General features: G+C 38.0%; 1 protein-coding gene across 1 annotated transcript in view; it reads right to left on the bottom strand.

Moving 5' to 3' along the window:
• The window catches only part of LTN1 (listerin E3 ubiquitin protein ligase 1), a 68,345-nt gene that overhangs the window by 34,735 nt on the left and 8,951 nt on the right, over positions 1-24,659 (bottom strand). The window contains 8 exon segments of the mRNA XM_017855960.1: positions 548-737; positions 5,858-5,899; positions 6,365-7,174; positions 9,478-9,613; positions 10,529-10,719; positions 11,299-11,472; positions 21,056-21,236; positions 22,242-22,294. Coding sequence (XP_017711449.1) covers positions 548-737; positions 5,858-5,899; positions 6,365-7,174; positions 9,478-9,613; positions 10,529-10,719; positions 11,299-11,472; positions 21,056-21,236; positions 22,242-22,294 — 1,777 coding nt within the window.

Below are 24,659 nucleotides of genomic sequence, written 5' to 3'. Positions count from 1 at the left end.
CGCCCGGCCTATATGAGTTTAAAAAAAGAAAAAAACCTTTACGATATAGAACTAAAAATATTAAATATCTTCCAAGTCATGGTATGAAGATTAATAAACAATTAGGGTGCTTACAATATTAAGATACGTAAATGAGCTGGGTGCAGCGGCTCACGCCTGTAATCCCAGCACTTTGGGAGGCTGAGGCAGGCAGATCACCTGAGGTCAGGAGTTCGAGACCAGCCTGGTCAACACAGCAAAACCCCATCTCTACTAAAAATACAAAATTTAGCCAGGTATGGTGGCATGCACCTGTAGTCCCAACTACTTGGGAAGCTGAGGCACAAGAATCACTTGAACCCAGATGTTGTAAGCCAAGATCACACCACTGCACTCCAGCCTAGATGACAGAGGGAGACTCAGTCTCAAAAAAAAAAAAAGAAAGAAAAAAAAATTTTTTGAATGAATAAGTCCTGTTATTTTCAACCAATAACACGTAACCTGAGCCCCATGGAATCCCCCACAAAGCTGAAATGGATTATCCCCTATTAGAAAACAAAAGTCCTACCATTTTTAACATGTTGGGATAACACCAAGCTTAGAAGAGTCCATCTTTCTGAGAAGTAAGATTCTGAAGATACCCTGGATTCCAAGTCCTCATTACAAAGACAATCTGCCAAGTTGACCAATTTCTCACCAAGGATATCGCCTTTTAGCCAAGGAGTTACTAAAGCATGTTTATCTGAACTAGAACATGCCTAAAACCATAAAATTAAAGCAAAGATTAACAGCAAGATCAAATACTCTTTGTCCAAAATATTACTTGTACCATATTACTCTCCCTTCGTTATGATGGCTCCAATTCTATCCCCCCTCCTCCTCCTCCTGAAGTTCTAGGAAGACTGGTATCCTCCCTGTTCCCCACTAAGCCTGGAGGATGTTCACTTCCATGCTTTGCTCATGCTACCTTCCCAGCCATAAATATTCCCCCCCATACCTTTTTTTTTTTTTACTTAAAATCCCATCCATTCTTTGAAAATCAGTACAAATCCCACCTACTTTATGGAGTCTCCCCATCCACTCCAGCCCACAATGATCACTGCTTTTCTCTGAATTTCTAAAGCACTTACTGGATTGTATAATTATTTAAATGTTTCATCTGTGTATATCTTGTCTTTCCAATGAGATTGTAAGTTCCTTGAGAGTAGAGACTGTCTTAAACTTCTTTGATACCTGCTATCAACACTGTAGATATGTTCAATGAATAATGAATAAACTTTGAAGATAGATTTATAAATGCTCTATAAATTTTTGTTCATTAATTTTGCTAAAATTAAAGAACAATTAATGTATAATAATGGTAAATAACTTCAATATGAACAATGGGATTTATTTCCCCAAATTCTCTGATAGAGTTACTAGGGCCAGATATCTGACAGCAACTTGTTTATTTTCATGAGGTGGGGAAGCAAGAAAAAAAAACTGTAAATCCACCCCTAAAGCATGCTGATCCATGTTCCCAGAGCTTCTTTTGCTTTAAGGGCTGAGAAGAAAGGAATTTGCAACTTGGTTCATTTCAAAGCAATCTGGAAGAAAAAAAAAAATCCAAGTGCAGATTGGGTAGTGCTTGGAAAACTTTATCCTTTTATTTAAAAATTGTAGGTAACCAGAGCTTATATTTTAGTCCAAGCTTTATCACTAACTAGCCTACAACCTTGGACAAATCTTTTAATCAGCGTGGGCCTATCTCCTAATTTGAAAGTTGGAAAGATTAACTTAGAAAATCTCTAAGGTCCTTTTATGGTTCCAAAACTCAAATCTGTTTTTTAATTGATTGTTTTTTTAAAAGATGACTTTAAGACCAGCCTGAGCAACCAACACAGTGAAATCTTGTCTCTACTAAAAATTCAAAAACTAGCTGGGCATGGTGGCAGGTGCCTATAATCCCAGCTACTCAGGAGGCTGAGGCAGGAGAATCGCTTGAACCTGGGAGGCAGAGGCTGCAGTGAGCCGAGACCGTGCAATTGTACTCCAGCCTGCTGGGCAACAGAGTGAGACTCTGTCTCAAAAAAGATGATTTTAAGACTCTGCTCATAAAGTATTAAGGTTCCATAAAACAAGAAAAACTACTTTAGAATTTAGATGGCTGTGATACCTGCTTTCCCAGTGTAGTTTGCCAAGTAAAACCAATCTATTCTGCAGAATCCTGGCAAACAAAATAAACTTCTGAATAAAATGCCTCTCGAGTTAGCAAGATAAAAAGTTCAACACAATGTACAGGCATACCTCGTTTTATTGGGCTTATATTTATTGTGCTTTGTAAATGCCGCAATTTTAAAACTTGAAGATTTGTGGCAACCCTGCATTGAGCAAGTTTATTAGCACCATTTAACAACAATATATGCTCATTTTGTGTCTCTGTGTCATATTTTGGTAATTCGCACAATATTTCAAACTTTTCATTATTATATCTGTTACAGTGATCTGCAATCAGTGACTTTTGATGTTACGATTATGTTTAGGGGTGCCACAAACCACTGCCATGTAAGAGGGCAAACTTAATTAACAAATATTGTGTGTGTGTTCTGACTGCCCCGCTGACTGACCGTTCCCTAATCTCTCTTCTCTGTCCTTGGGCCTCCCTATTCCCTTAGACAAGACAATGCTGAAACTGGGCCAATTAATAACACTACAATGGCCTCTAAATGTTCAAGTGGAAAGAAGAGTCACACATCTCTCACTTTAAATGAAAAGCTGGAAATGATGAAGCTTAGCAAGGACGGCACGTTGCAAGCCAAGAGAGGTGGAAAGCTGGCCTCTTGTGCCAAACAGCCAAGTTGTGAATGCAAAGGAAAAGTTATTGAAGGAAATTAAAAGTGCCACTCCTGTGAGCCCAAGAGTAACAGAAAGTCACACAGACTTACTGCTGATATGGAGAAAGTTTTAGTGGTCCAGACAGAAGATCAAACAAGCCACAACATTCTCTTAAGCCAAAACCTAATCCAGAGCAAGGCCCTAATTCTCTTTAATTCTGTGAAGGCTGAGAGGTGAGGAAGCTGCAAAAGAAGTCTGATGCTAGCAAAGGGTGGTTCATGAGGTTTAAAGGAAGAAACCATCTCCACAATACAAAAGTACAAGGTGAAGCAGCAAGTGCAGATGTAGAAGCTGCAGCATGTTATACAGAAGATCTAGCCAAGATCAATAATGAAGGTGGCTACACTAAAGAGATTTTCAGTGGAGGCAAAACAGTCACATATTAGAAGAACATGCCATCTAGGGCTCTCATAGCTAGCAAAAAGTCAATGCCTGGCTTCCAAGTTTCAAAGAACAGGCTGACTCTTGTTAGGGGCTAATACAGCTGGTAACTTTAAGTTGAAGCCAGTGTTCACTTCTCATTTTAAAAATCCTAGGGCTCTTAAGCTTATGCTAAATCTACTTTGCCTGTGCTCTATAAGTGGAATAACAAGGACTAAATTACAGCACATGTTTATAGTGTGGTTGATTGAATATCCTAAGCCCACTGTGGGAAAAATGAAGGAAAAAAAGAAAAAAAAAATCCTTTCAAAGTATTACTGCTCATTGACAATGCACCTGGTTAACCCAAGACCTCTGATGGAGATGTACAAGGAAATTAATGTTGTTTTCACGCCTGCTAACACAACATCCATTCTGCAGCCCATGCATCAAAGAGTAATTTTAACTTTCAAGTCTTATTAATAAGAAATACATTTCATTAAGCTATAGCAGCCATAGACAGTGATTCCTCTGATGGATCTGGGCAAAGTCCACTGAAAACCTTCTGGAAAAAACTCACCATTTTAGATGTCATTAAAACATTCATGAACCATGGGAAAGGCTAAAAGAGCAACATTAATAGGAGTTGAGAAGTTGATTCCAACCCTCATGGATGACTATGGGAGGTTCAAGACTTTAGGAAGTAACTGCAGATGTGGAGGAAAGAGGCAAAGAACTAGAATGAGACATGAAGCCTGAAGGTGTGACTGAAATGCTGTAATCTCATAATAAAATATGGATGGATGAGGAGTTCCTTCTTACAGATAAGAAAGTGGTTTCTTGACATGGAATCTACTCCTGGTGAAAAGGCATGAACATCGTTGACATGACCACAAAGGACTTAGAATATTATATAAACTTAGATAATACAGCAGTGGCAGGGTTTGAAAGGATTGACTGTAATTCTGAAAGAAGTTCTTCTTTGGGTAAAATGCTATCAAACAGCATCATATGCTTCAGAGAAATCTTTCATGAAAGGAAGAGTCAATCAGTGCAGTAAACTGCACTGTTGTCCTTATTGTAAGAAATTGCCACAGTCACTCCAGCCTTCAGATACCACCACCCTGGTCAGTCAGCAGCCATGGACATCGAGGCAAGACCCTCCATCAGCAAAATGATTACAACTCGCTGAAGGCTTAGATGATCATTAGCACTGTTTAGCAACAAAGTAATTTTAAATTAAGATATGTACATTGGTTTTCAGATATAATGTTATTGCACACCTAATAGACTACAGTGTACACATAACTTTTATATGCACTGGCAATCCAAAATATTTGTGTAACTTGCTTTATTGCTGTGGTCTGGAACTGAACTTACGATGTCTCTGAGATATGCCAGTATGAACATATCTAATGAAAGCTGCCTAGCTGTAAGGAGATGAGGAGGCTAGTGAGTCATGGAAGCGCAGGCAGCAAACACTGGCTAGGAACTTCCAATCACTGCTCAGGAAGAGGATATTCTTCCACACAGATGTGAGTATTTGCACTTCATGGCAGGTACATTCCTAAGTTGGAAATGGATACGTTAGTCTACTCTTATCAAATTATTTACACCCCCTGCTCTGATTCAAGGCTTATCAAGGAGCTTTCTGATAATTTAGCTCTTCATATAACTTGGCTACAGGGAAAGAAGGCACTAGATAAACTAAGGCAAATAGTGTGCCTGATAAGTCATATTCCTCATTGAAAAATAATAAATATTCTGTATTTATTTTGTAAAAATAAAACCATGGGGAAAATGGGGAGTTACTGTTTAATGGATACAGGGTTTCAGTTTTGCAAGACGAATTAAGTTATGGAAACTGCACAACAATATAAATATACGTGATGCTACTGAACTGTACATTTAGAAATGGTTAACATGGTAAATTTCATGCTATGTGTTTTTTTACTACAATTTAAAAAATAGAAAAAAACTTGCAAATTGGAGTTAGCTATGAAAACAGAAAAATCATTTGAAAATGCTTTAGAAAGGAGTACGAATTTTAGGTAGCTAGTCATAACATCTCTACAGTTGGAAAAGTATTAGTTATAACATTTACATCCTCATTAGGAAAGAATACTTAAGCCATTTTGAAAACTTGTAAATGGTTTGTGTTCCTTCATTTCTTTTCATTATTCTTACCACTAATTTTCTTAGTGGCAATCATACAAAGACTGGAAGATTTTTATTTACCTACATAGTGTTCCAGAGTAGAGAAAACTTAATTTTCTCGTGTTCTAGCCAAAGCTAGAACCACCAATCCATTTCTACAGTAGAAAAAGTAACTAGGATAAGAGCAGAAAGTTGTAGCCTTAATTAAAAGATAATAAAATGTTTAAATCTGCCTTTGTTACCTTCTAGGAAAGAAACACTGGATTTTCCAGAGCCTGTTCATTTTTCCCTAGTATTAGTAACCAGAAAAATACTACAGGAAAGGAAAAGAACACATATCTTCCCACATTATAGGAAGAAAGTTACAATAATGAGGAAGTTCTCTAACACAGAACCTGACTGACCATATTTATTGTGTGAATAGGACTATAGTTATAATATTTCTATTCCCGTAAGTACCAAAAAAAAAAAAAAATCCCTAAGATACCTTTTCAATAATCTTAAGAAGAGAATTCCATTTCAGGTCCACCTGAAAAAAGAAAAAGAGTTAGAAACAATCTGCTAGAACAACTTTTTGTTTGAGATGGGGTTTGGCTATGTTGCCCAGGCTAGTCTAGAACTCCTGGGCTCAAGCCAGTTGTCTCACCTCAACCTCCTGAGTAGCTGGGACTACAGGCATGCACCAACATGTCCAGCTAAAACTTTTAAAAAGTAAATGAAGTACCCATGAAACCAATACAAAACTAAAATGTTCTTATCCACCCTTTTAAATGTATAGATTAAAAGAATTCACCTTTTCATTACAAGTATTTGTCATCCTGATACTGCTGAACATCTACCCAGCAGCCTTAGATATTTCCCAAATCATGATCAAGAATATACTGCTTGTCCTAAAATTGACACTCACAGTGAAGAAACAACCAGAAAGCAATATGCAGGCTCATTCTACTCATCTATTATTAAAATAGTTTGAAAAGATATACAACAGGAATACCTTGGTTAGATCATCCAAGACTTTTTTTCTTTCCATATCATTGTCACAGCACCGGAGAGCACTGTACAAAATGTCCACCAGGAAACCAAAATCCTTCCTCTGATCTTCATTTAGCCAGCCTATCAGTTTCTGATATAAAAACTGCACCGCAGGATTTTTTTGTGCAAGCTTGGCTATTTCAAGAGGTTTGGCTTGGACAATACTCTGGTTTTCATCACCAAGTAGCATTTTAAATACTCGGCTTGAAGAAAAGGAGTCAAGCAGAGTAGAAAGAAACCTTAGATGTTGCTCTGACTTTTGTTCATTGACATAATTAATACTTATATCTGCGAGTTTACAGACTAAGTCTTCCAAAGGTTTTTTCCTTAGCAGAGACAAAAAGCCTGAAGAATTATGAGTGAGAGAAGGTTCAGTTGTTAATTCCCAGCCTTCAATGTTCTCTCCTTCTGAAGATACACATTTTTCATTCTCCTTATTGCTTTCAGGTATCTCATCAGCAAATCTAACCTTACCATTTTTTTTTTTATTTGACTTCAATGAGCTATTCGGCTTCTGAAGCACCTGTAATAGGTTAGATACACCCAAAACGGACTCAACATCAGCTTCTGGCTCATTGATTTTCGCGACACAAATCTCTGACAGTCTTTCCCAGAAATGTATCAGTACGTTCTCCAAGTTGTGAGCTGTTTTTTCATCTTTTTCCGTGTCTGCTTTGGCTTCCCAGGAACTTAGAGTTTCTGCTAAATGGTTAAATAGCTGCCCATGTTGCAACCCTGGGTCTTTGAGAACTGCATCAATAAAAGGGATCAACTGAAAGAAAAGGTATAATATCATAAAATATATATTTGGTCTTCAACCCCACCTCCTGACACACAACTCTAAAATCCTTGGAATCTCCAAAGTGATATCATTTTGTAAGCTAATGGGTTAACTGATGGCTGGCAGCACCTATATAGCAGGATGGGGGTTGATCACCAGAAAGACCAAGGCAGGATTAAAGGACTAGAACTTTCAATACCTCCCCAACCTCCAGGGATACAAGGGCAGCTAAAGGTTAAGCTGATCACCAGTGGCAATTACTTAATCATTCATGTCTAGTAATGAAGCCTCCATAAAAATGCAAGAAAGACAGCATTCAGGGAGCTTCCAGATAGCTGAACTTGTAGAGGTTCCTGAAGGGTAGCGCACCCAGGGAGGGTATGGAAGTTCTTCGCCCCTTCCCGTATCTCACCCTGTGCATTTCTTCATCCGTATCCTTTGTAATATCATTTATAATAAACTGGTAAATTGTTTCTCTGAGTTCTGTGAGCCAGTCTAGCAAATTAAGCAAACCCCAGGAGGGGGTCATGGGATCCCCAATTAAGATGTATAGCTGGTTGGTCAGAAGCTCACGTAAAACAGCCTGGGGCTTGCGATTGGCATCAGAAGTGGGGAGCGGTCTTGTGGGACTGAGTCCTAAGCCAGTGAGATCTGACACTATCTCCAGGTAGACAGTCAGAATTGAATTGAAGGACACACAGCTGGTGTCTGCTGCAGAACTGACTGCTTGCTGGGTGGGGAGAAATCCCCACATATTTGGTCACAGAAGTCTTCTGTGTTGATTACTATGGTGTGAGAGTAGAGGAAAAACTGTTTTTTCCACTCATAGAAGGTAAAAAATAGAGAAGTTCAATTTTCAAGAGAAATAAAATTTAAACAAAGTATTTGTAAAACACTATAAAATTTCATATTTAATAACTGAAAAACATAAATTTTCCCCTAGAACTCTGAAAAAGTTAACCTGAAGATGTCTTTCATATCATAAAAGAGCTGAATGATTTCACCTCAATTATTCCTTTTTCGTGATAAAACTGACTGGGATTCTTGGTCATTAACAATCTAGTTTTCTTTGCATCTTCTGGACTTAAGTGTTTTGCTTTTCTGCCTTAACTACAGGCAAATCTAAGATGTGAGACTATAAGCCAATATGAAAGATACCTAGAACCCACAGAGTGTGGTATCCTATTTCCTAAATTACAAAAATAAGGGTAGTTAGAGAAATCCTAGGATCTGGGCTTCTATAATCTCATTAATCTCCTACTGTAAAGAACCATATTCCATAACCTTCTCTCATCTCTGGTTCTAAAAGCCAAGCCAAACTTTCACAAAGCATAATTTGAGTATTTTAGAATTAACAAGATGATTGCTTCATGATTTATTTAAACTTACTACAAAAGATCATAAATAGTATCTTCAAAATTCTGCTTTGCATTACATCTTTTTTTTTTTTTTTTTTTGAGATGGAGTTTCGCTTGTTGCCCAGACTAGAGTGCAATGGCACAATTTTGGCTCACTGCAACCTCCGCCTCCCAGGTTCAAGCAATTATCCAACCTCCTGAGTAGCTGGGATTACAGGCATGCACCACCACACCTGGCTAATTTTGTATTTTTAGTAGAGATGGGGTTTCTCATGTTGGTCAGGCTGGTCTTGAAGCCCCAACCTCAGGTGATCCACCCACCTCGGCCTCCCGAAGTGCTGGGATTACAGGCGTGAGCCACGACGCCCAGCCTGCATTACATCTTTCTAAAACAGGATTTTTACAGGCTGGGCGCAGTGGCTCACACCTGTAATTCCAGCACTTTGTGAGGCCGAGGCGGGTGGATCGCCTGAGGTCAGTAGTTCTCGACCAGTCTGACCAACATAGTGAAACACCGTCTCTACTAAAAATACAAAAATTAGCTGGGTGTGGTGGCGGGTACCTGTAATCCCAGCTACTTGGGAGGCTGGAGCAGGAGAATCGCTTGAACCCAGGAGGCAGAGGTTGCAGTGAGCCGAGATCATGCCACTGTACTCCAGCCTGGGCAACAAAGAGCGAAACTCCATCTCAAAAAAAAAAAAAAACACAGGGTTTCTGCATCCAGACACTGATTAGTTTCTTAGGTATTATACTATGCTAGCAACTGAGAGTATGGAATTTTAACTTCTCTGGTCAGAAATACACATTACTCAATTGGTAAATTATAAAAATAAAATTTTTACAAGGAAGGCTTATTACTGAAAATGGCAACAAGACACAATGAGGTTGATCCTATATAATCAGTATGCAAAGACAAAGACGACTTTTACTAGATACCTGATCATTGATGAGCATCTGTTCAATTTCTTCCTCACCTAAGTTTTGCTGCATTATAAAACGTAAGCATTCAAAAAAAGCAGATATTACTGCCAAGGACTCTGAAGAGCTGGTTTTAGTTCTCTCTGTTGACAGCCTAAGAAATAATTAATAACTGGATTACTCTTTCGTGAAGAAGAAATAAGAACTCAGAATTATCAAAATAAAACCTCAAAAGGCATCATGACAGAAGAAACATTTTAAAGCAGTTTCTTAAACTACAAATTAAATACCAATGAAAATACATATAGCCCAATTGAGAATATGAACTTAAAAAACTTGAAAAAGTTTTGCAAAAAATATCAGTAAAAAATAGAGAATATTCTCCTTTTTCTTTCTTTTTTTTTTTTTTTTTTTTTTTAGAAATAGTCTTACTATCTTGACCAGACTGGTCGTGAATTCCTGGCCTCAAGCAATCCACTTCAGCTTGTGCTAGCACCACGCCCAGCCGAGATATTAATTTTCTATTCAAGGAACCAATCCACCTGCAAATTCGAGATAACTTATTAACCAAATAAAGATAATAGTGTAGTAAAAAAAATTTGTAATCATTAATAAAATCATGTATCTTCTAAGTTCAACAAATGTACTGAAATGGTTTTTTTAAGTGTGAATTTAAACATCTACAGTAGTTAAATTTGTGGAAGTTTTAAAAATTTCACTGGCTAATTTTCTGCATTTAGGCATTTGTATTTATCAATATAAAAAATAAAAAATGGCTACATGTCTCCGTGGTGCAGTTGGTTAGCACATTCTGCTGTTAAAAAAATGGCTAATTTGAAAAATAGCCTAGTTGACCTATTTCTAACTAGGAGCTTTACCATATAACTTTCTGCTGTGTGCTACTACTGAAGTCTTGAACGTACTCAAGAAAAAATACCAACTGTAATTCTCTGAAAACTTTAAAAGTATTTAATGAATAGTAAAACAACTTGGAGAAATTTAAGAAAGAAAATAATGAATACAAAACCAGGAAAATCTGTTTTAAAAATCAAAAATTTAAATTTCTTACCCAGCAACTAGAGACGTGAGGAAATTTTTGAAAAAATCCAACTGTGGATTTGTGATGGACTGAGGGAGCTTGCTGATGAATGGCAGAAGGTAAGGATATATGACAGTAGCTAGACCCCGACCACCTTCACGAATCACAGTTGATAGCTTGGGAAACACACTCTTTTTTGCATTTACATGAAGCCAACAGTCCTAACCAAAGAAAAGATTATAGTAGTAATTAGACATTATAAACATACTTTTCTCAATTAAAAGAGAAAACATATAGGCTCTCAAAAAGAAAAACCCAGTATTTTACCTAAAAAAAGCTAAAATCTCTCACCACCATTAAAACTAAAACTGAAATTGTAAATGTATTACATATAATGATCATATATTTGACAAGCATACAAGGCAGTATTGATTAGAAATAATTATTTAACTTCTATTTCTATATAAGCTGCTTTCTAAAAGGGACAATTATATTTCATTCTTAATTATATTTCATTCTAAATATAAAATTCAGATATGGTGACTGCACTAGGCCACATAAGGTTTAAAGAAATAATTAATACTGGCTAAACAAAATAAAATAAAACTCTATGCCATTTTAGTCACTTTAAGATTTATGCCAAGTTTAGATTATTTTATTTCCAAGAAAGCATTTTCCCAATAAGTTTTACATATTCTTATCTCATAGGTTCTCGGTCATATGATACCCAAGGGTTCTAAAATGCAACTAAAAGACAAGTAAGGATTCCTCAGTGTACTAAATGTGCCTCTCTTACATACCTGAATAGTTGTAAGTGTATAGAGTACAGCTTCCCAGAGAGCTGGGCAGACAATTGGGTCACTGTCATCAATGCTAAGTAGAACCGATGGGCTCACTTTGGATGCTTCCTCTTTCATCAGCTGTGGAATGCGCTGGCACAATGCAGAAACTAACTCAAAATAAGCTGAGCGAATCTAAAAGAAAGCAAAGCTGAATTAAATTAAAACCTAGTAAAACTTGATAAGATTTTTAATTTATAGTAATAGATTATTCACACTAACCCTCCCATTAAGAAAACTAAAATGGCTAGAAAAAATACTTTTTAAAATCTTAGCATATGAAATGGCTGAAAAGGCATAAGGAATTACCAAGGCAAAAGTGAAGGCTGAAAGAATTAATTCAACTTTCTCTTTCTTTGACTGAAGCAAACACAAATCCTCTTTAGTAGCAGAAGCCTTCATTTGGGGCCTCCATTATAGCCAAACAAACAGAAAATAAGACACCATGAGCCACAATCAGGAGAAATAAAAGATCTGAGACTTTAAATCTTAGAATGATCAGTCACAAATTTTATAATACGATGCTTATTACATTTAAAGGAACAAAAGTTTTTTAAAACTTGTAGGAAAAAGGATCCTGGAAAAAACAGAGCAGATCTGAAAAGATCAAGCACAATTACTAAACTAAAATAATTAAAATTTAAAGCTCAACTCATAGTTTAAGAACAGTGCAATGGTCTGAATGTCTCCCTCCAAAATTAATATGTTGAAACTTAATCACCAGTGTGGTAGTATTAAGAAGCAAGGACTTTAGGAGATGATTAGGTCTTGAGAGCACTACCCTCATGAATAGGATCAGAGTGCCCTTATAAAAGGGTATGAGAGACCATGTTTACTCCTTCTGCCATGTGAGGACACAGCAAAAAGCAGCCATCTTTGAAACAGAGAAAGCAACCCTCACCAGACACTGAATCTGCTGGCACCTTGATCTTGAAATGTCCAGCCTATAGAACCGTGAGAAATAAATTTTTATTATTTACAAATTACTCAGTCTAAGGTACAGTTCATCCCTTGGTACCTGCAGGGGATTGGTTCAAGGACACTCCACCCTCCCACCCCCACACATATGCCAAATTCCCAGGAATTATATAAAATGTCCCTGACATCAAATGGTGTAATACAGTCGGCCCTCCGTATCCACGGGTTCCTCATCTACAGTTGATTGAATCCACATATGCAGAACCTGCAGATATGGAGGACTGACTGTATTTTGTTAAAGTAGCCTGAATGGACTAAGGCAGCTGGAGGTTAGATACAAATAAGAGAGAATAAGTGAACTAGAAGACTGAGCAAAAGAAATTATCCACAAAGCAGCATGGAGAGACAAAAAAACGAACAACAACAAAGAAAACATAACAGACATAGAGGATACAATGAGGTTTAATATCTATTTAATCAGAATCCCAAAACAAGAGAAGAATGAGGCAAAGGAAATACCTAGAGATGATGATAGCTGAGAATTTTACAGAGCCAATGAAATATACCAAGTCAAAGATTCAAAAAGCCCAACAAATCCCAAGCAGGATACATAAAGGAAATCCACACAAAGACACATTATAGTGCAAATGGAAAACACAAGGAGAAAACTTAAAAGTAGCCCAAGAGGAAAGATAAACTACCTTCAAAAGAAGGACAATAAGACTGATAGTTAATTTTGACAGCAATAATTTAATCAGAAGACATGGAATGGTATCTTCAACACAAAAATAACTACCAACATACAATCCTGTACTCAGCAAATATGTCTTTCAAGAATGAGGGTGAAGGCCGGGCATGGTGGCTCATGTCTGTAATCCCAGAACTTTGGGAGGCTGAGGTGGGCAGATCACTTGAGGCCAGGAGTTCAAGACCGGGCTGGCCAACATAGCAAAACCCCATCTCTACTAAAAATACAAAAATTAGCCAGGCATAGTGGCACATGCTTGTAATCCCAGGATTTGGGAGGCTGAGGCACAAAAATTACTTTAATCTGGAAGGCGGAGGTTGCAATGAGCCGAGATTGTACCACTGCACTCCAGCCTGGGTGACATAGCGAGACTCCGTCTCAAAAAAAAAAAAAAAGAATGAGGGCGAAATAAAAACACCTTCTGACACAAAGCAACAAATATATAAGCAAATCTAAACAAAGATTGAGAGTATAATATTTTGTGAGATTTAAAAATACACACATATTTAACCCCACAAAATATTTTATGTATATTTTATATAAAATATTACCAAATCAAAGTTAGAAAAGTATTTTCAAAGATATGACATTTAAAAAGGCAGCAAACTTCTAGGTATGCTGAAAACTTTGATCATAAAACATCAGAAAATCAAGAAAATTTTGCTTTGCTTTGAAATCAAGCACTCATTCATGAAAGAAACAAAAACCATAAGGACTGAGCAGACTGTAAAACATTATTCTAGAATGCAAAAGACCTAAGATAACCAAAAGAATTTTGAAAAAGAACAAAGTTGGAAGTTTTTAACACAGTATAAAACATTAATAATCGAGTGCATGGTACTGGGTGTAAGGATAGACATACAGATCAATGGAGCAGAACAGAGTCTAAAATGAAAGTTGTACATATACGGTCAAGTGAATTCTGACAAAGGTGTCAGAGTAAGGATGGGATAGTCTTTCACCAAGTGACTACTACATAACCGAAAACTTAATTTTGACTTTCACCTTCAGTTTATATGTAAAAAGTAACCCTAAATCCACTACACGGAGCTAACCTATAACACTTCTAAAATAAAACATAGAAAATCTTTGCAAACTTAGGCAAAGATTTCTTAGATAAGACATCAATCTAGTAACTGGCCATTCAAATAATAAAAATAAAAAATAAGACATCGAAAGCACAACCATAAAAATAAAAACGATCAATTAAACTTCATCAAAATCAAAACATCTACTCTTCAAAAACATGAATGAAATTAAAAGGCAAGCCACATACTGGAAGAAACCATTCATTCTACTTTTATCTGACAAATACTTCTACTCAAGATAAATACAGCACACTTGCAACTCAAAAATAACCAAACTGCAATTTTAAAATGGACCAAAAAATATGAATGAGTAAGAGCCCAATATATCAATCCTCCTAAAAGGAGGCTCTGTGGATAAAACACACAAAAAAAACAACTACCTGAGGGCTCTGGAGACTGAAATACAGATGCATTTTAGAAGAGAATCAAACTGGGAGTAAGTGATCCATGTAGATTGAGATCCCAATTTTGGCAGCCTTGCCCACACGTGGCTGTGGTCACCATCACAAAGGCACAGGACCAGCTACAACTTCAGTTGAAAGACTGACATCTTTCTGGCCAGAGGAACTAGAAGAACCAGGAAAGAAGGCCAGGATAACATGGGACGATGCAGGAAAATGATGGGGGACTCTACAAAGGAGAGGACCACAAAAAGGAACCTCTATATTCTGTATTTTAACAGCCTAAATCTACAGTTTATCTCTGAACTATGCATATGCACTCCACCATGCCCAGCTAATTTTTAAATTTTTTTTTAGAGATATGAGTCTAACTATGTTGCACAGGCCTGGTCTTGAACTCCTGGCCTCAAGTAAACTAGAAGCAGCTTAAAGCTAAAACAAGAAGTGAACTGAGAGGTAAGCCATTTCCCACCACAGGCATAAGGGTTTGGAATGGGTCTAATCAAGTTAACTGCCCGCTAACAAAAACAATACCCTTTGAATAAGTATAAAATAATCCAGTCTCCAAAACATAACATTCACAATGTCCAGTATACAATCTTAAATTACTCAACATACCAAGAGCCAGAAAAATGTGGTCTCATCACAAGGGATAAGATAGTTAACTGATGTCAACCCCAAGATGACCCAGATGTTATCAGACATGGATTTTAAAAAGCTATTAAAACTATACTCAATAAAGTAAAGGAAAATACGATTAGGATCAATGGGGAAAACATAGACAATTTCATCTAAGAAACAGAAAATATAAAAAACCAAGTAGAAGTTCTAGGAATAAAAAATATATGAAATAAAAAATAAGCAAAAGATTAGAACAGACACCTCCATAAAGAAGATATACAATTGGCCGATAAACACATTAAAAGATGTTCAACATCGTTAGTCATCGGGGAAATGCAAAGTAAAACCACAATGAGAAACCTCTATTCCAGAGGTCAGTAAACATCTTCTATAAAGAGACAGAAATATATTAGGGTTTGCAGGCCATGACGTCACTGTTGCAACTACTTACCTCTGCTCTGTAGAAGTAAACGAGCCATAGATAATACATAAAACTATTTACAAAAATAGATGTTTCCCTCGTGTCCATGGGGATAGGGATGAAAAAAACAAAAACAGATGTGCCAGATTTGACAGACGAGCTACTGCAATCCCTGATCTCATACCCAGGAGAATGACCTAAACTAAAACGGCTGACAATATGAAACATGAGGATATGGAGCAACTAAAAATCTCACACACTGCTGGTAAGAGTACTACAACTTTAGAAAACATCTTGGTAGCTTCCTATAGAGATATACTTACCATATGACATATCAATTCCCCTCCTTACTCAAGAAAGATAAAAACATATGTTCACATGAAAACTATATGAAACTAAATAATAAAATGGACTGATATATGCAACAACATGAATGAATCTTAAAACATTACACTAAGCAAAAGAAGCTATATAAACAGTAATGTCTAGCTCCATTTATATGAAAGCACAGAAAAGACAAATCTAATCTGTAGTGATGGAAGGCAAATCAATGACTGCCTGGGATAAAGGCAGAGGATGACTTGGATGGACAAAAGGAACGCATTTTGGGTAAAAAAAAAGTTCTATTTCTTTATTGTAGTGGTTATATGGGTATATATACATGTAGATGGGTGTATACATCGGTCAAAACTTAACTGTAAAAACAGCTGCATTTTACAGGATTGTGTGCAAATTATACTTCAATAAAGTTGATTTTTTTAGAATTATTGTAGGATATTTTTAAGTACCCAAATAAATTGAGAGGCTGGGCATGGTGGCTCACACCTGTATTCCCAGCACTTTGGGAGGCCAAGGCTGGTGGATCATTTGAGGTCAGGGGTTCAAGATCAGTTTGGTCAAGACAGTGAGACCCTGTCTCTACTAAAAGTACAAAAATTAGCTGGGCATGGTGGCACATGCTTGTAATTCGAGCTACTTGAGAGGCTGAGGCAGGAGAATCACTTGAACCCAGGAGGCAGAGGTTGCAGTGAGCCAAGATCACACCACGGCACTCCAGCATAGGCAACAGAGTGAGACAGTCTCAAAAAAAAATAAAAAAATAAAAATCGAAAGAGATGAGAAGTTCATGGATAGGAAGACTCAATAACATAAAGAAAGCAAGTCTCTCCATATTGGTCTATAAATTGAGCACAACTCCAATTAAAAATCTAGTTAGACTATTTTAAGAAATTCAATACATGTACTGGAATTTGTTTTGTTAAGACAGGATCTCACTCTATTGCCTAGGCTGGAGTGCAGTGGCAGCGCAATCAAAGCTCACTGCAGCCTCAATCTCCCAGGCCCAAGTGATCCTCCCACCACAACTTCCCAAGTACTTAGGACTACTAGCACTCTCCACTGTGCCCAGCTAATTTTTTTACATTTTTTAGATGGGGTCTATGTTGTGCAGGTTGGTCTCAAACTCCTGGCCTCAAGTCATCCTCCCGCCTTGGCCTCCCAAAGGTCTGGAATTACAGGCATGAGCCACCACGTCCAGCCCAAATTTACTGAAAATTTTATGAAAGAATAAAGTTCTGGCTGGGCACAGTGGCTCATACATGTAATTCCAGCACTTTGGGAGGTCGAGGCAGGTGGATCACCTGAGGTCAGGAGTTTGCAACCAGCCTGGCCAACATGGCAAAACCCTGTCTTTACTAAAAATACAAAAATTAGCTGGGCGTGGTGGCAGGTGCCTGTAATCCCAGCTACTCGAGAGGCTGAGGCAGGAGAATCGCTTGAACCCAGGAGGCGGAGGTTGCAGTGAGCTGAGATCGTGCCACTGCATTCCAGCCTGGGCAACAAAGTGAGACTCCATCTCAAAAAAAAAGAACACAACCCAAAAAATGTGACTAACTTGGGCAGGTATTAGGACATATCACAAGGCCAGGCGCAGTGGCTCACGCCTGTAATCCCATTTGGGAGGCTGAGGTGGGCAGATCACCTGAGGTCAGGAGTTCGAGACCAACCTGACCAACATGGTGAAACTCCATTTCTACTAAAAATACAAAAATTATCTAGGCATGGTGGCAGGTGCCTCTAATCCCAGCTACTTGGGAGGCTAAGGCAGGAGAACGACTTGAACCTAAGAGGAGGAGGTTCCAGTGAGTCAAGATTTTGCCACTATACTCCAGCCTGACTAACCAAGTGAAACTCCATCTCAAGAAAACAGCCTGGCCAACAGGCCAAAACCCGTCTCTACTAAAAATACAAAAATTAGTCAGGCGAGGTGGCGGGCACCTATAATCCCAGCTACTTGGGAGGCTGAGGCAGGAAAATGGCTTGAACCTGGGAGGCAGAGGTTGCAGTGAGCTGAGATCATGCCACTGCACTCCAGCCTGGGTGACAGAGTAAGACTCTGTCTCAAAAAAAAAAAAGACATATCATAATGTCATACTGACAGTGGCACCAGTATAAGCAGAAACAGAGATCAATGCATAAGAACACAGTTTAGAGGCAAATTTCTGAATGTATGATTTTTTTTTTTTTTTTTTTAATAGGTTCTCGCTCTTCCCCCAGGCTGGAGTGCACAATCAAGGCTCGCTGCAGCCTTGACTTCCTGGGATCAAGTGATCCTCCTGCCTCAGTCTCTGAGTAGCTGGGACAATAGGAGTATGCCGCCACACCTGGCTAACTTTTAAATTATTTTTTTGTAGAGACAGGATCTTGTCATGTTGTCCAGGCTGGTTTGGAACTCCTGGGCTCAAGTGATCCACCTGCCTTGGCCTCCCAAAGTTCTGGATTACTGGCATAAGCTACTGTGCCCGGCAATATCTAAGAACTTAATGTCTTGTAATGACATGACCACAGATGAACAGGGAATAAACAGTTTACTAGGTAATGTTAGGAAAACTGACTCACCATATATGAAGAAAAATGTAACTAGATCCATACTTAACACGAAATGAAAAGGTAGATTACTGATGAAGTAAAGATTTTATAAGAAAGGTAAAACTGCAGTATAAAGCCTACAACTATAAAGCTAAAAAAAATTAAAAATATAAGAAAATCTTTATGACTTAAAGGTGGGAATAGCCTTCATAAGGCAAAAATCAGTGACTTTGATCACATCAAAATTAAGATTTCTTTCTGACATAAGACACATGGGAGAGGTGACAGAATGGGAGCTTTTTTGCATTGCCTAAAATGACAAAAGATAATCTGTCATGAGATTGGAATTTTAAAAAAGACAACAAGACTAATATTTAGATTATAAAAGGAACTCCTGCATAAAAGAAAGCGAACTCCAAAAGGAAAATGAACAAGAAACACAAAACAAAACACGCTAAAAAGTCTTGAAGAGATGCAAAATCACCAATAAGGAAAGTAATTCCAATTAAAGAGAGATATCACCTGAATTCCTATTAGGCTACTGAAAAATTAAGCAGCTGAATGCTGCCTAGTAAAGGCTAGAAGATAAGATTATGCAGTAAAGGGGTCATGATGTATTGATGGTTGAGTCTAGAGTAACGCAGCCATTCAGGAAAGCAATCTGGCACTATTTTAGGAAATTAGGTATGCACACACTTTACTGACTCAGCAATTCCGATAGTTTCTTAAGATCCAAGGACACATGAATGAAGATGTTCATTGCTGCACTACTTGTGAAGGCAAGGAGTTGGAGGCAATCAGGATCAATCACTGGAGGAATGGGCAGGCTAAATGCATAGGTACATGCAAACTTCTGAATACTACAAGGCAGGTAGAAGTCATCGATCAGTTGTACATATAGGAACATGAGGGATCGTTTTTTAAAAGCAATAAATGAAAATAAATGGAATAAAATGTAACACAGTACCATTTATGCTAATTAAAAACTCAAGCACACACAAAAGCACATTTTTCAAAAATACAGTCAATCCTCACAAATCCCATATTTGCCAATTCACCTGCTTGCTAAAATGTATTTGTAACCCCAAAATCAAAACTTGCAGTGTCTTAGGCTGGGTGTGGTGGCTCACGCCTGTAATCTCAGCACTTTGAGGGGCCAAGGTGGGTGGATCATCTGAGGTCAGGAGTTTGAGACCAGCCTGGCCAACAAGGTGAAACTCCGCCTCTACTAAAAATATAAAAAATTTAGCCAGGCATGGTGGCAGGCACCTGTAATCCCAGCTACTTGGGAGGCTGAGGCAGGAGAATCACTTGAACCCAGGAGGCAGAGGTTGCAGTGAGCCTAGATTGCGCCATTGTACTCCAGCCCGGGTGACAAGAGCGAAACTCTGTCTGGAAAAACAAAAACAACAACAACAACAAAAAAAAAACTTGCTCAAGCCTGTAATCCCAGCACTGTGGGAGGCCGAGACGGGCGGATCACGAGGTCAGGAGATCGAGACCATCCTGGCTAACACGGTGAAACCCCGTCTCTACTAAAAAATACAAAAAACTAGCCGGGCAACGTGGCGGCCGCCTGTAGTCCCAGCTACTCGGGAGGCTGAGGCAGGAGAATGGCGTAAACCCGGAAGGCGGAGCTTGCAGTGAGCTGAGATCCGGCCACTGCACTCCAGCCTGGGCGGCAGAGCGAGACTCCGTCTCAAAAAAAAAAAAAAAAAAACTTGCAGTGTCTTGCAGTCATTTGTGGACATGCATAGAATGGCAAAAAAAATCTGAGTCACCCACGTGCACATTCCCAGCTGAGGTTGAACAAGGCAACATTCCCTTATTTCAGTTCTCATACTGTAAACAAGTGTCCTTTTCACAGTATTTTCTCAAATTTTTGTGCTTTCGATTGGTGATTTCATGTTTTAAATGGCCTCCAAGCAGCAGCACTGAAGTGCTGTCTATTGTATCTAAGCACAAGAATGCTCTGATGTGCCTTACAAAGAAAATATGTGTTAGATATGCTTTATCCAGGCATGAGTTTTAATGCTCTTGGCCGTGAGTTCAATGATAATGAATCAACAATAGCTATGAAAAAAGGTGTCTTCAAACAGAAACACACATAAAACAAGGTTATGTACCGGTTGTATCAGTTATCAACTGACAAAAATGCTGTGAATAGAGGATCACAAGAACCTAACCCTGTATTTCCCGTAAGGGCAATGCCTCAGTATTCACTAAGTCAGTATTCATGATGAGTTTATAGAACGTAACTACTACGAATGATGAGAATCAACTGCACAAACAAAAGCACATATATTACACATAGTAGAGCAGTCAGCCAGTGAAAGTAGAGAATGGAGAGCTGGACAAAAGGGAAAAAATAAATACATTAAATGAGTAGAGACTTGCACACACCAATTTTAAGGTGCTATGAACAAAGGAGTATGGTAATTCATACTGATAATTCTGAATCTGAGGCCCAAACTAAATAAAAAAGTAAAAACGGAGTAACATTCTAGTAAGAGAAGCAATTCAGTAAATGAATGGCCTACCACAGAGATGTGCTTGCAGAGTTCTAAATATAAACAATAAACATAAAACATAAACTAAGAAGATGAGGCTAAGGAATCAGAGCAATGCCTTAAGATAAAAAAGATTAATATACCTGAGGTACACTGTGTTTTCCATACTTCCAAAACTTATTCTGTGATAAAAGAGACTTAAATTTCTCCTCCAGAGAATCGAGTTCATTATCAGGTAAAAGGCAAAGCAATTTCTTTAATGCCAACAAGGAACAAGTTACAACCCGGTAGAATTTAGCTTCTCTTTCTTCCTCTGGAACAGTTCTTGATATAAAACAAAATAAATATATTAAAAAATTTAGAATAAGCCAAACTATATATCTGGTAGTTCCATTTTAAAACATTTTATCATTAAGTATGTACCAAAGTTGCTTTATTTCTATCTTCTATTTCCTCTGTGCCAATGCCCCTCAAAATGTAAACATACAAAGAAATTTAATCACATACTTTACTACTAATACAAAGTGAAAGTAGACGAAAAGCCAAGGCTTGCAATAAGTGAGAAAGTATACTGTTCTCAGTAGCATGTACAAGGGCGATCCCAGGAAATGGGTATCAAGCCATCTAAGACTATTTTCCCTCAAGGACTCTTAAAACTTTAATTCGAATATAAAAGTAAACAAAATACTTGACTACTCTTTCAACAGAACTATTTATATTCTTCAACTTTGTTCAACCAGACCTTAAACTACTTCCTCTGACAACTGTCAAAAAGTAAATGCAGGAAACATATACAAATATCTCTTTCTAATACAACCAAATGTGTAACTCCCAGATAATTCAAGTTAAATATCAGGACAGCTTGCAAGTAAAAGCACTTAATACAGCATCTCACATATAGCATTATATTATTTTCATCTCTACATATATTATTCCTTCTTTTTAAAAATGTCACATTGGGCCGGGTCCAGTGGCTCATGCTTGTAATCTCAACATTTTGGGAGGCCGAGGCGGGTGGATCACTTGAGGTCACAAGTACGAGACTAGCCTGACCAACATGGTAAAACCCCGACTCTATGAAAATTCAAAAAAATTAGCCAGGTGCAGTGGTGCATGCCTGTAATTCCAGCTACTCGGGAGACTGAGGCATGAGAATCACTTGAACCCAGAAGGTGGAGGTTGCAGTGAGCTGAGATTGAATCACTGCAATGCAGCCTGGGTGACAGGGTGAGACTCTGTCTCAAAAAAAAAAGTCACATTGAAATCATCTGATTACTTATGAGTGAAATAAATCCTTAACATGAGTTACAATGAAATAATACAACTTACTGCGGGTCACTGAGTGTATCAGGTGTTTCTTTTATAAGATGATCCTGCAGCACCTACAAAGGGGGTAAAATACCAAAGCCTTTGGTTTTATTGAACTGTCAATGGTGAACAGACAGAGCCTAGTTAAATAAAATCCATTTTAAAAATCCCCATAAATCTCATCTTACCTAAGAGAGAAGAATCAAATAGCAAAACTGAAACGTATGAATTTTACCAATTTTTCTTTCCCTATCAATTCCCAAGGTTAGCTGCTGTTGGAATAAGGATAGATACTTCTTCCCCACACAACTATAAATACTCCTGACCACTTGGTTCCTCCATTTATCTTGCACATAGCAATGAAGTGAATGTGAATCTGGTAGAGAAATTAGGCTCTGCTTTCCTCTCCCCGCTTTCTGTAAGCCTGCTTGCCCACAAAGAATGCCATACATTGTGCTCTGCTCCATCACAGAGGATGGTATGAGGTTTTCAAATGTGGAGAAGTCTGTTTCCTCCTGGGGTGTAATGCAAGGGAGTCCACTGTTCCAGCAACTGCTTTATCAGCAATAACAATAACTAACACTTATTGAGCTTTTGCATGTGCCAGGTATTGCTTTGAGCACATTTTAGGCATTAACTAAATTAATCCTCTTAACTCCATGAAGTACAAGTTAATTCCCACTTTATAGATTACGAAACGAAGGCACAGAAACTTGCCCAAGGTCACACACCTATTTGCTAGCTGATGGCAGAGTGGGATTAGAACTAACAGTGTGACCCAGAGCCCATGTCTTATAGACAGTATGATATACTATCTATAACGCTGACATTTTTATTTTCATTTGCCTAACTCCTCTCTAATACGTGGGTTTGGAACTTGAGACAGTTCAATGCCAATAGCTGTAACGAATTGTGACATAGCCAACTAAAGGGAAACTAAAATAGAAGAAATAACCCATATGTTCAACAATCAGTTATCCAGCCATGACAAAGCCAAGAACAAATTTATTTTTTAAAGCCCATGAAGAGCCAAATTAGTTGTCTCAAAATCCATTTCCTAAAGCTCTTAGTGTCCAAACTCATGACACTTCACTCTTGTAACATTTATGACTTGGCATTTTAAATCAACCAATGATTCTTAAGTTACAGATGGATTAGAGAACTCCATTTGAGCATATGATTAAAGCTACAAACCCTCTCCCTAGAAAAATACACTTCGTACACCTGAGAAATGAAGAATGGAAGAACTTAAATGGGGTACTAGAATCAAGTAATGTGTCGGAAGGCTGGACGTGGTGGTTCACGCCTGTAATCCCAGCACTTTGGGAGGCCGAGGCGGGTGGATCACAAGGTCAGGAGTTCGAGACCAGCCTGGCCAATGTAGTGAAACCCCGTCTCTACTAAAAATACAAAAATGAGTCGGGCATGGTGGTGGGTGCCTGTAATCCCAGCTACTCGGGAGGCTAAGGTAGGGCAGGAGAATCACTTGAATCCAGGAGGTAGAGGTTGCAGTGAGCCGAGATTGCACCATTGCACTCCAACCTGGGCAGCAGAGAGACTCCATCTCAAAAAAAAAAAAAAAAAACATAACGTGTTGGGGGATGTTAGGTGAAGAGATTAGACCGGTAAGCAGGGACCTGACCATGCAGAGCCTTGTATGTCAAGACAAGAAATCTGAACTTAAATTGTGATGGAGAGCCACAGGAAGGATGGCTAATTGAAAGGAAAAAGGAAAGCGGGGAGAGAGGGTCAGATGGACATGTTTAAGTAGGGTTATACACAGGGTGTTGTGGAAACATAGGAGTACTAAATAAGGGAATAAATACAAGCAAAGATTTAAAAATTATCAATTCCCTCCTCACTCCTACTTCATCTACTTTTATTTCTCAATATAATTCTAACAACTTTGTTGTCTGGTTTCTCTAGTGCATATACTGGGAATAGCAAATGAAGGGGGAAGAAATGAGACACTACTAGAAACAGACACACTGAAAGCCACAAACAGGTATGGCTGATAACTTTTTATGAGAAAGTTATGGCAAAAGCATTGGCCCAGTGTGGAGAAACTTCATCTGACAATGGGAGTATAAATTTACTTGGCCTTGAAGGGCCATTTATCATTATCTATAAAAATTTTTAATGCTCTTATCCTTTGGCCCAACATATGCTTACTAGAAGTTCTAGTAAGTATTACTCCCACAAAGGTATGAAGAGATCTACTTAAAATTGTTTACTGAAGTAGCATTTGTTATGATAAAAATTGGGAAAAAAATCCAAATGTACTTTAATATAAAAAGAGTTAAATAAACTATAGTACATCCATGTATAGTAATACCAGAGACCCAATAAAAAGAAAAAGACACTAAGGTAGATCTGTATATATAGATTGATAATAGAAACACGAGAGAAAGTAATTTTAGATTTATTTTAGAGATATTA

The sequence above is a fragment of the Rhinopithecus bieti genome, unplaced genomic scaffold (assembly GCF_001698545.2).
Source record: "Rhinopithecus bieti isolate Rb0 unplaced genomic scaffold, ASM169854v2 scaffold_1295, whole genome shotgun sequence".
In the NCBI taxonomy this organism is placed as follows: domain Eukaryota; kingdom Metazoa; phylum Chordata; class Mammalia; order Primates; family Cercopithecidae; genus Rhinopithecus; species Rhinopithecus bieti.
This window is presented reverse-complemented; position numbering and strand designations above follow the sequence as displayed.